Here is an 11790-nt window from a genome sequence, read left to right on the forward strand (position 1 = left end):
TTAAAAGATGTCAACGAGGGAAGACTCGTCCATCCAGCCTGACATGTTGGAGCCAGACAACTACACCCCTCCTCCAAGTGCACAACAAAGTGCATTCAATAGCAAAAAATGTGGATTTATCAGACTACGTCCCCCCCCTCTTTTTTTTTTTACGCCAGATCTTGTTTAACCTTGAAGCTAGCAGGGTCAGGCTTGGTTAGTACTTGGATGGGAGACCACTTGAGAATACCAGGTGCCGTCCCCCCACAATGGAACATTAGCAGTGGAAAACCTTTGACCATAACAGGTCATAGGTTGTCTTCTATGAAGGATGACAAAAAATAGTGGCTTGACTAAAGAGTTTGCAGCAATTACATTATGTTAAAATAGAATGAATCATTTGAATGAAATGTAATCATTAAGAATGTTTACAAAGCACTTTTTTGGGCAACAACAACAAAAAAGACAATTTTGAGCAGAAAAGCTTTAAATTTTCATCATTTTTGCTGTTGCGAAGTAGCAATTTTTTTGTTTTGAGGTTTCCTCTTTAAAATGACATCATAGATTCCTCATTAGAATTAACTAAAAATAAGATTCAGACTGAATATCAATGAATTATCCTGATTAGGAAGACAAATTAAAGCATATTTCTGGGACATCAGGATGATCCGGGTATCAAAACGGAGCTTCAGAAGCTGGAATCTGAAAATGTGTTCAGGTCATTTTGACCAAAGTTGACTCAGTCTTCAGTTTGATGTGACGGGTCACAAATACAAAACATCTAAACTGTCACTTCTCCATCCTGTGCATCTCTTTCACCGTTGTTGACCTGATTTCAGTCACTTCGGCTGTTTTTGTGGGTAAACAAAAATCATCTGGTGGTTCACAAATTTAGTTTAAAGCCACACGAAGCACCGACGAAAACAAATTTAGTTCATGACGTTGCAATGAGGAGCTTTAAGGATGTGAGCAGGTTTGAAAAACCCTGGGACAGAAACCAGGCTCTTCGTCTAAAGCTGCTTTTATTGCCACTTTAAAGGAATTGTGTGTGTGTGTGTGTGTGTGTTTGTTCGGGGAGCTATTTCGGGTGTCGGCGTGCTGTGCCAGTGCTGATGGGATCATCCGGCAGCATCTTGGCTGTGTGTGTATTTGTTTGTGATCCTTCCCAGACGGAGCGTGCTCCACACAGCTCGCGGGTGGCTGCCGTGCTGGCACCGTGTCTGCTGGGCCTGGCGGTCCTGGCGACGCTGGGGCTGGCGCTCGCCGCAGCCAAGCTGCGAGAGAGGCGGCAGACGGAGGGAAGTTTGGGTCCGAGGCGGCTCGGGGCTCCCGGTGGTCGCGCCCCACCTGCCGAGCCGGGAAACGCTTCCATCAGCACTTTGGCAGCACGTGTGGAGCGCCTGGTGTAGTGTGAAGGAGTCGTGGGAGAGAGGGAGGAATGTGTGGAGGAGTGAGAGGGAAAAAAACAACTACACAAAGTGTGTTTTAGCTTTTTTTTTTTTTTTCCTTATTAAACATAACCCCACTGGTAATTCCCATCAAATCACCGGTGATCTCTGTCCCTCCAGCTGACCTCTGAAGATGTGACCTCTGACCTCTTGCTGCCTGTAACCCTGGCGTCTGTCGTCCTGCTGCTGGTCCTCGTCCTGACCTCCGTCGGTTTGGTGGCGGCGCTGAATCGCCGCGCCACACACGGCACCTACAGCCCCAGCCGGCAGGAGAAGGAGGGCTCCCGGGTGGAGATGTGGAGCATCACCCAGCCGCCGCCGGTGGAGAGACTCATCTGACCGTTCTGATCCGTCTGTCTGCAAACACTCACAGGAAAACTGGAAGAGTTTCTCAGCTTCACACGTCTGTTTGCTGAAAGGAAAAGAAATGAGAACAGACTTTAATTTGAAGAAAAACTCGTTATTCTGTATTGTTTGTGATCAAATCTTGGCTCACCTTTCAGTTCATCTGAATATTTTAACTTGTTCAAAAAGAAAAGGTCAGACATTTTATTTTAGCTGCAACTTTTTTACTTTTTAGCTCATTTATGTTAGAGTGAGATTTTGTTGTAGGACAATAAATAGAAATGAAAAAGCTCAGATTCAGTTTATTAACAGGATTCATTAACTCTCACATCATTACATACTTCTTTATCTTTTACTGGGATTACTTCAACATCATCTAAATTTATAAAAAACAATAAAACTCCACCTGTGTGGATTTATTTATTTTGGGGGGAAATGCAGATTTAACTTTTAAGTATAGCTCTTTACTGAACAAACAATTCTTTAACAGGCAGGTTTTAAGATTCTAATATTTTTAAGGCAGATTTGCATTTTAATTTACTCAATAACTGCTGTGACTGAATGTTTTTTTGTGTACAGTGCCACAATTATTCTGTCAATTTTTTTTACCTTGATTTGAACTGAACTGTGCTGCATAAACTGATTTAATTGTAATAAATCTGAGTGTGAAGTTGTTTTTTTATTAGAAAACGTGACTTTATTGTGAGTAAACGATACTAAAACACACATTAACCATTTTAAAGAATTGACACACTTCGGGGGCCGATTTATCAACAGTTAGCAAGTATAAATCTACGTGCAAACTGGATAGCTGATTTATTAGCGGTGCACAGCGAGGACTGATGAACAGAATAGCAGCCATGTGTGCCTTCATGAATATATAGAATATATGAAGATCACACAACGTACTGGGAGGAGGAAATGCAGTTAAAATCATTTTGCACCTGTTTAGCTTCTACATTTAGCACATTTGAAAAGCAGGTGCAAACTGGCTGCAGATGTTTTTATCCCCTCTGCCCCATGTGTGCAGAGGTGTAAAGTATCTGTACTTTGCTTGAGTTATTATTTTTCAGCCAACTTTTTGATTCTACCCCTTTTGTTTTTTTTTAAATAGTAAGAAGTAGAAAGTTGTTATTTTGCATTTCTTTTTGCTTTATTTTAAAAAAAAGTATTTAAAATTTGCCTCCTGGATAGAGTGAATTTGATAGTGGTTGGATGAGAAGTATAAATACACACGGTCCTGATGTCCTATTTGTACGATCCATCACACCTGTACGAGGCAGATCATGTCACGCTCCAGCAGAACATGGCTGTGTATCAATTCATGCGCTGCATCCTCATGACTACGTAGCCCACCTGGGCCACACACTTCCCAGTCCGGGTAGGCTGCATAAAACTGCTGTGAAATGAGACAGTCTAGACTTCACTTGACGTATGTTAGCACTCCCACATGCCTTCAGACTTAAAATGTGTTGGGACGTGTATTCACACGTCTTTTCACTGGAAGAAAAACTTTACAGTTAAAACGTTACACGTAAATAAATAAAAACAAACATTAATCATTTGGGTTTAGCTCCAGTATTAGTTGTATTTTATTTAATATCTTATTGCAGCATGAATTTTATCAGCTAAGTTGCCAAACTTACATATAAGAAGAAATTCTTCAGTCCATGAAGATTTTCCAAATTACGTCGACTTAGTAAAAAAAAAATTACAACTCCACCGTCTTCGTTTCTCTGTTAAGTTCTTTGACGGCGCATCGAATCCTGGGATATCCTTGACCGGGAAGGATACTCTGATGCATCCTTCATTTTCAAGATTTACTGAGCCGCGTGAAGAGTGTCACTGCATGATGCGCAGTCAGCACATTCGCTAAAAGAAATACATCTGGATCACGGGTTAACACGCTTGATTTGTTTGAGTTGTTTCCTGGAACAAAAATCCACATCTGTTACAAACATTTCCTTTTCTACGAAACATTGCAGGTGACAAAAGTCTTGAAATCAATTCCGTCATCAGTCAAGCGAAATGCTACRTGCAAAAAAAATTAAAATATAAACGGTACGGATCAGGCTTCGGGAACAGATCGGGAACAGTTACAAACCGTGACATGATGAYGTCATCACGAAACTCATTCAAAATCAAACAGCTCTATAAAACAAACAGCTCCTCAAGATCTGGACCCCTTCAAAGAGCTCTTTATCCAGTCTGCACCACCTTTGCACCGGTTACTAGTGACACACGCAGTCTTAACACACAACACACCGAATTTTAGCACAAACTACTTTTTAATTTGCCAGCAGAAAAGCACATATCTGATGTTGATAAATCAGCTCCTTAGTGTTTCCTGAACAAGGACGGACCACCTCACTGGTATATTTTAGGTTTTGCTACAACATTTTCTTTACAGTAAAACCACCTAAACGGGCGTGAAGCTCAGCTGCACGTTACTGTTCTGCTGTGAAATGAATCCAGAYGTGGCAGAGCATGAAAACAGTACCGTTTATTTTCAGTTCACAGTGCATACATCGTGTGCAGTTGTACCAAAGTTCACTCATCGACAGCACATCAGATTGACCTCAGCTGTGATGAGAACATGCAAGTGATCAAAAACAATCAGTAAATGGCGTTAATCACCGTTACAACACCTGAATGTGAGACCGAAGAAAGAAACACTCAGCGTACCGCTTATTACACCGAAAACTGTCTTTTAGTAACGTTTGAGGGAATATTAATATTATTTAGTTAGATTTTTACCTCACACTTCAGTAAAAGCTGCTACATCGTTACAGTTACTGATCAGTTCTTGTTCTTCTGCTTCCTCTAAACCTTCAAATAAAAACATTTCGCCATTTAAAAGAAGTGGGACCCAAGCAGCAGCTGTTTGTGCACGTTTCTCCACAGTACATTTACAGCAGAACAAAAAAACAGCAGAAATGTCCGTTTCTCCTCATGAAAGGTGCAGCAGGTGACTTCCAACTGTGCAAAAGTCAATATGCAGCAGAGAGAGAGAATCGTACAGGACACAATGTTCAGTTCCACCATGTTAAATACTGAAATAAGATGAGTATCTACACCTGTAAAAAGAACTAAATCAGAGCGTACGACATGCAGAAACAAGCCGATAAATCTTTCTGCAGCAGGAATGGATGGCTACACGGGACATTACTCTTGATGTTCGCCTCTTCTTTTTTTTTCTTCCAAAAATAAAATCTCAAACATTCAAAGCTTAGGTGTCATCTCTTTACAATATACAACACCGATCATATATTATCCATGTAAAATATACTCAAGCTGCAGGGGGAAAAAAATACACATCTATTTGATTGAAAATAATTTCTCGTCAAAATAAAAAAATCAGCAAAAGAAACTTTTCTGAGGATTTGCGTTTTTTTTTTTGTGAATACTCAGAGGAAGTTAAACTTTTGAAAAACAAAAAAAGCACAATTTATTCAAATAATTAACTAGGAGTACAATCAAGYAYCTAATTTACAAAATAAAAAAAGGTTGAAAGACTTTTTTTTAAATACAAGCAAAAAAATAAAATAAATCAAAGTACTCACGTTTATTTCTTTGTCTTTTTTTCTGTCTGATCTGAAAGCCAACATGTCGCTCTGAGGTTAAAACTACATTTCTGTACCTYGTCAGGACTCTACTCTTACAGTTTAAGGCACTCTCCATCACCTCGSCTCATTTTATTCAGGGACTTACAGTCATTAGATTTACTGCTCAAACAAGCTGACCTCTTAAAAGTTTTCTAAATATTTGCATAGTATACGAGTTTATTAAAGTGTTTACAGTGACTCAGGCCAGATTAGAGAGCTTTTTTCCTTCCCCTCTCTTTTTTTTTTCTTTGTGGGAATTTCCAGGACTGATTCTTGAGCTCAGAATAACGCCAAACATTTTACGAGCGAATCGTTAATGCAGAGCAGCGCCTGAAAAAAAAAAAGTGGAGAAATGGTTGCAGTTAAAGTGCCACACTGACTGGCGTCTGGCGTAAATCAAAAGAACAACAAACCATAAATGTACCAATCCAAGAACRTAAAACTGGATTATTCTTCCCCCTCTCTGGGTTTGTGGTGATGCAGAGGACGACGTGAAGCGGACTTCTCTCCACAGGAGAGCCTCTTATAAAAATACTTTAAACTCTTTACATCCAACACAGTGATTCTGAGCTGCAGAATATTGCTTCGTTACAGTACAATCATCAACCGCTGCGTTACCTTACAGCACCGCTCTTCTAGTCAGACTGAGGAGGTTTTCCTCTGACAGACACAGACAGAAAAATAAAGACTGAGTTATAACTGTGATGTCAACAAATCCCACAAAAAGAACAAAGATACTAAAAAAAAAAAAAACATTTCTTCCTCTTATAAATTCAGCTCTTCAGAAGAAGCAAACTTCTCAGAGACAAAGTGCCCCAGAGAGGTTAGACAGGCTCATCTGGTCCTTTTATGGGATCTGTTGATCACTATCCTTCAAACAACTACTCTTATTTTGAAAGGTCGAATCCAGAGTCAGACTAGTAGGGGTCTCTGCAAGCAGGGGTCTCTGCAGACGAGTGGGCGTGTCCCAACGAAAGGCGATTCTAAAGCGACACACCTGATTTGACGGACTTTTTAAAGGGGACACACCTGACTGGACAAGAAAAAAAGGGGCGTTACTGTACGGCACCACTTTTTCTGGAGACCCCTACTTTGGTCACATGTCTCCTGGTTAACCTTAGTGTTGGGGTCAGGGTCAGGCTGTATAGAGGTCAAGCAGGGTCTAAGGATACCGTCATGTAGGCCTCATAGCCCACAGTGTTTATGCTTTAGACACGCCCACTCTTGTGACACGCCCACTTTGATTCCGCAGATAACCCCTTCTCGGTCTCTACAGAAGATAGAGGGAGTTGCTTGTCTGTGTGGGCGGAGCTTGTCCCAACCGTGACTCACTGAGTCTTTTGGTCCTAAGTGTATTTGTTGGAATTCTTTGGTGTGGGCGGAGCTTGTCCTAACCGTGATTGGTCAGGTTGACTCGTCTTGTGGGTCAAGCTAAAAGATCAAGTAATAGCAATGTTAAAATGATTGTGAACATGCAAATATCATTTACTGACAAACACTTCCTGTCTCGAGTTATGACTAAAATCAATATTCATATTCACAAATATTCAAATATCGATCATTTTGCAGGCGGGTTAGGACTGTTTTGACCAAGACAAATTGGTACATGTCCCTCCACATATACGACATTAAAAAGTTCTTGTGGCACCTTCCTGTCTCAAGTTAGGACTAAACTTAATATTTATATTTAAAAACATAGGTTTTTCTGGCTGTTTTGACCCAGTTACACTACCTCACCCCACCCAGAATAGTCAATTCGACCAGTCAGGACTTTAACAAACTCCTCCTACAAAGCAAGAAAGTCCCACTTAGTGACTGCAGAGACCTCCTTCCTGAGTCACACGAACTGAACTCTGACTCTTACTGGTCATTTGTTCTAATTATTCTATTTGCTTCTTATCAAAGTGACACGAGTTTCCTGAGAAACCTAAAAGCAGGAGCAAACAAAGCGAGGCCTCTTCTAACGTGAAATGGAGACAGTAAAGCTCTTCTCCTCTGCTGTGTTTCAGGTGTGAGTCTGAACGCAGAGGAGCCACAGTCGTACAGATTAAGACATCAAATCAAATCACAGTTTGTTTTAAGGCGTTATGATAAAAATCATTAATCAAACAGAGAACGAATGTCTAAAGGCCTGCTGGGACTCTGTAAAATCCTGTCAGGTAGTAAGAACTGAGTATTTTTTACCGAAATCAACAAGTGCAAACTGATTATTTGATCAGAGGAGGTGGTTAGTTGCGATTTTGTCCCTTTTTATTTTATTTTTTTACAATAAACTGGCTCTTGTCTAAAATCTTCTAAGCTGAAGTGTTCAGATTATAAACATACAAATAAAAATAAAAAAACTGAAAGTACCAGAAAAAAAATTCCCTCTTTTTAAATATTTTTCTTCTAAGTTCCTTTCTAGGATTGGTAAACTGGTAAGAAATATGTATTATTAAACCCCAGAAAGCAACATCTTTAGTTTTTATGAATGAGTACGGATGATGCACCTCCTGCTCTTTGTTGTGTTGGCTTTTTGTTTTGGCCTTTGTCAGATTCAGAGGATCAGAGGAGACTGGATCTCGCTCTCTGAGACAGAACCTGAATCTTTTTTTATAAAAACCTTTAGGACTGGTCCGCTGCGTGTCCCTGCACCTGGTGGGGAGGGCTGTTGGTGTGGCGGACCTGTGGGAGCGGCGGGGGGCTGTTGAGGCCTGAGTTAAAACCACACACGGACTCGATCTCATCCAGGAGGTCTAGATCTTGCCCCGCGGCGGACTTCGAGTCTTTCTCCTGACCGAGACCCCGGAGCTCCTCCTTGGGCGCCTGGTTGCTGTTCGTCGGGTTCTCCTGGCCCTCTGGTGGACCCCTGCCACCCTGCCTCTGGTGGGTCCTCTCCTGGTAGCTCTTCACCATTTCTTTGGACATCACCCTCCTCCTCTGGATGATGGCAGCCGAGGTCTGGTTCTGGGCCTCCATAAGCTCCAAGCTGCTCTGAGGGTCTGAGATGGTCCGTGGGTGACCGGTCGGGGAGGAGTTAGGGTGGAACGCTGGAGCTGGGGAGCTGTAGGTGTGCGACCGGGTGGGGGAGGGGGGTGTGACTCTCTGGGACAGCGAGGGGCAGCCGGAGAGGCGGTTCTGTCCCGGCTGTTCTGGAAGTTGAAGGTGGGGGTCCGGGTTCGACTCGGAGCCGACAGCGTTCGGGGCAGGAGGTGGAGCTGGGCTCGCCGGCCCCGCGGGACAAGCTGGAGGTTTCCTGGACACCTTCATGCTGCTCTTGGTGGGCTGTCTTCGTGGGGAGGGAGGGAGGTGTTTCCCATGGACGGCGCTGTCGTCCTGGCCCGTGTTCCAGCCGCCGTGATCACTTCCTGTCCCGCAGCTGCTCCSCTCTGAGGGTCTGGACTCACCACACGAGAGGGGCTTGGTTTTCTGAAGGTGAAAGGAGGACAGAGTCTTTATTAAAAACAAACTTATTTTTATTTTAAACACTTCAAATGTCTTATGACAACAAGAACTAAAGCTGAGATGTTTTAACTGTGGTAAACAACGTTAAAGGACGTCACAAAGACATTTTCATTCACCTTTTTTAGAGTAAAATCCTAACGCAGCTGTTGGTGCTCAGCTCGTTATGACATCATCATCCTGAGACAAAAGCAACTGCTAGCACAATGCTGCTAACGCTTCCCTATGGCAAACTTGCAGTTTTTAAAGATTTTTTTTAACTCAGGCTGCTTTTTCACTCATAAAAGTGTTCAGTCCTCGTCCCAAGACCAGGGCAGAAAAATCAGGCCTAAAAACAAACGACAGCAGAAGAACAATATCTGAAAGTCTTTTAGTCTTTCAGAAAATGAAGGTCATCCTGGAAATTCCTCATCTTTTAGCTGATGGTTTGACAATTTTCAGCCAATAGCGCGTTGGGAATCACCTTGTTGGTGAAGCTGTGTTATCCTGTGAATATTTGTAAACATCGCATTATTGAGATCCATTTACCATTCGTATGTTTTTCAGCACGTATCTTGTTCCGCAACTTTTGTACAATTTCAATCATTTATGTATCAAAATGTTCAGCTCCTTTAGTGCATTCCGTCTATAACTTTTGATCCGTAAGCAGTTTAAACTTTGAGATATTTCGCTTTTTCTGCCATTTTTTCCTCAAAATGAATGGAGCATCTTCAGCATTCTTAGAATGTTCATAAATCTTTACTGCACCTTTTACCTTTTGTTCTGGTTCATTTTTTAACTGCTTTAACTTCCACTTCCTTTGGCTTCTATTTAGTTGATTTTAGCTTTGTTCTGCATTTTGAGCTATCATTCTGATCTTTTTTGCAGTTCTGCTAATTTAAACTTTTTTGTACTTCTTTCGTCTTCCTGTTTTAAGATTTTTATGCTTCTTTCAGCTGCTTTCTGGCATGTTCAGCTGGTTTTTTGTGTGTTTTAGCTACTTTTTAGCTAATTTGAGCTCTTTTTCAGCTAATTTAACCTTTTCGCAATAATTTTAGATTCTTACTACTTAATTCAGCAACATGCTCTTACAGTTTGTGCTGTTTCAGCTTTTTCAACTACTTTTTAAAAAAATCTACTTTCAGGATAGTTTCAGATTTTTTAGCTCTTCAGCTATTTTTTTTCCAGCATTTAACATTTATAATTCTCTAGGTTTTTGTAGATTCAGCTTAGAAAATGAAAACTATTCATGGCAGGTTGTTACAGGGCTTAAAGATCCAGTTTAAAATCGGTTCTTTCCTCCTGAACAGTTCAGAAGCTTCTTGCCTAAATTATTCTTTTCCAGCAGCGACCGATGAAGAAACTTTTGCACAGATTTATTTCTTGCATACCGGAGCTTTGTAGTCCAACTCATCCATGGACCAGAAGAAGTCCAGGCTCTTGGCTGTGCTGAGTTTTCCCTCCTCCATTGACGAGGTGTTCAGAGAATCAAGGATTTCCTCCAGCAGGTTCATCTGACCCGAGCTGGACGAGTCCATCTCCAGCGCTAAAGTGTCCGAGTCGTCACTGTCCTCGGTGTATGAACGAACGTCCCCGCTGTCCTCGGAGGAGATCCTGTTTGTAACGAGTTATTAATCATCTCTCTGTTAAATCCTAACATGAGGTAAATTCTGTTTCCTTCAACTCGTGCAGTTAATGAATGTGTCCACTTGGGGGCAGTATCATCACAAGCAAACAAACAAACAAAAAGATTTTGTTTGGCCGAGCACTTCTCTGCATGAAATCAACTTTTTGATCAATAAAGCAAAGTTCTCCTGTCTTGACACGACTGTTTGTATAAAAATAAATAAAAACACCCTCAGCTACTCACTTGCTCACAGTGTCCTCATCATCGTCGAACCCATAGAGATCTCGAGGGCCCAGGCTCATCGGAGACTTGTTGAGGTTCTGCTGTTAATGAGACAAACAAAGCAAAAGGATGCAGTTACACACAGAACAACATGATAACAACTAAAAGTGGACCCGAGGGAGCTTAGTTTCAGTGCAACAATATAAAACTCCTGACAGTCCGGGGAGAGATGAGGTTCTGCAGAGAAGCAGCTTTTCATAAAACTATGATTCACCAAAAAAAAAAAAAAAAAAAAACGTCTGTGTCAGGTGGGATAACTAAAGCTTGTTTTAATGAGTCGAGACCCTGAGGGTTGAGATGAAATTTGTCAAATTTGGGTCTTTAGGGATAAAAAAATCTTTAAGATCCCCTGCAGTAATTTGCCAAACTCAGCATTCCATGTAAACTAAAAGGTACTTGAGCGATACGATGCGGGTGACTACATTGATCATGTGCGTGATGGCACCGGCGCACGTGATCGCATTTGTCACCGCGGAGGGCTGAGTGATCAGTGTGCAGCGGAGTCGTCTGACACAGTGGGTTTTAATAAGCCACCTGTGTACCGTGTTTAATGGGCGGGTTAAGGAAGAGACAGAAGCTTTACAGAGCAGGGCAGGACTCGCCCCCTGGGAGCCCAAATCTGCCCCAGGCCACTTATTAACATGCCTTCCACCACCACGCACATGTTCCTCGCACTGTGTGTTCATGTTCACTGATGTTAACACTATCTTTCATTTTCTAATTTACACTCTTTGTTTTCTTTTTCTTTTTCATCCCTCCGCTCACCTCGTGTCTGTTTGTTGCTTTAACTTATTAGGTGCGCTCATCATGACGGCACTATTAAGAATTACTTAATTACAAGCGGACACTGCAAAGTTTTCTCTGATTTTTTATTTTTTGCTTGTTCAGCTCCAGCGCTTAAATTTTTAATGCAATGTTACTCCGTGAGCTCCGAGATGCAAAAACCAAAACTCATCATCGAGAAAATTAAAAAATAAAAACTCTAAAAGTGAGCAAAATATGGGGCTTGGGTTAATAAATAAAGAAAATAATAAAGAAATTAAATAAAGAAAGTTGTGTTGTAGCGTCAAGTAAACCAAAGACT

The 11790-nt window shown here is 41.5% G+C and overlaps 2 protein-coding genes across 8 annotated transcripts in view; one reads left to right on the plus strand and one right to left on the minus strand.

The window, feature by feature from the left end:
• crb1 (crumbs cell polarity complex component 1) overlaps positions 1-2462 on the plus strand; it is a gene marked incomplete in the record, with an annotated part of 28936 nt that extends 26474 nt beyond the window's left edge. Inside the window, 1 exon segment of the mRNA XM_014007309.1 lies at positions 1548-2462. Within this exon segment, the coding sequence (XP_013862763.1) occupies positions 1548-1766 (219 nt within the window).
• A 4811-nt stretch (positions 2463-7273) lies between these two features.
• Positions 7274-11790, minus strand: part of dennd1b (DENN/MADD domain containing 1B) — a 118238-nt gene continuing 113721 nt past the window's right edge. For 6 of the 7 annotated variants that reach the window (XM_014007317.1, XM_014007316.1, XM_014007315.1 and 3 more), the window contains 3 exons: positions 10668-10747; positions 10189-10411; positions 7274-8785 (listed from right to left, as the gene is read on the minus strand). In XM_014007317.1, the coding sequence (XP_013862771.1) occupies positions 7982-8785; positions 10189-10411; positions 10668-10747 (1107 nt within the window). In that variant the 3' untranslated portion in view covers positions 7274-7981. The remainder of the gene's footprint in view (positions 8786-10188; positions 10412-10667; positions 10748-11790) is intronic. The other variant, XM_014007311.1, reaches the window with a different exon arrangement.

This window comes from Austrofundulus limnaeus, unplaced genomic scaffold, assembly GCF_001266775.1.
Source record: "Austrofundulus limnaeus strain Quisiro unplaced genomic scaffold, Austrofundulus_limnaeus-1.0 Scaffold41, whole genome shotgun sequence".
Classification (NCBI taxonomy): domain Eukaryota; kingdom Metazoa; phylum Chordata; class Actinopteri; order Cyprinodontiformes; family Rivulidae; genus Austrofundulus; species Austrofundulus limnaeus.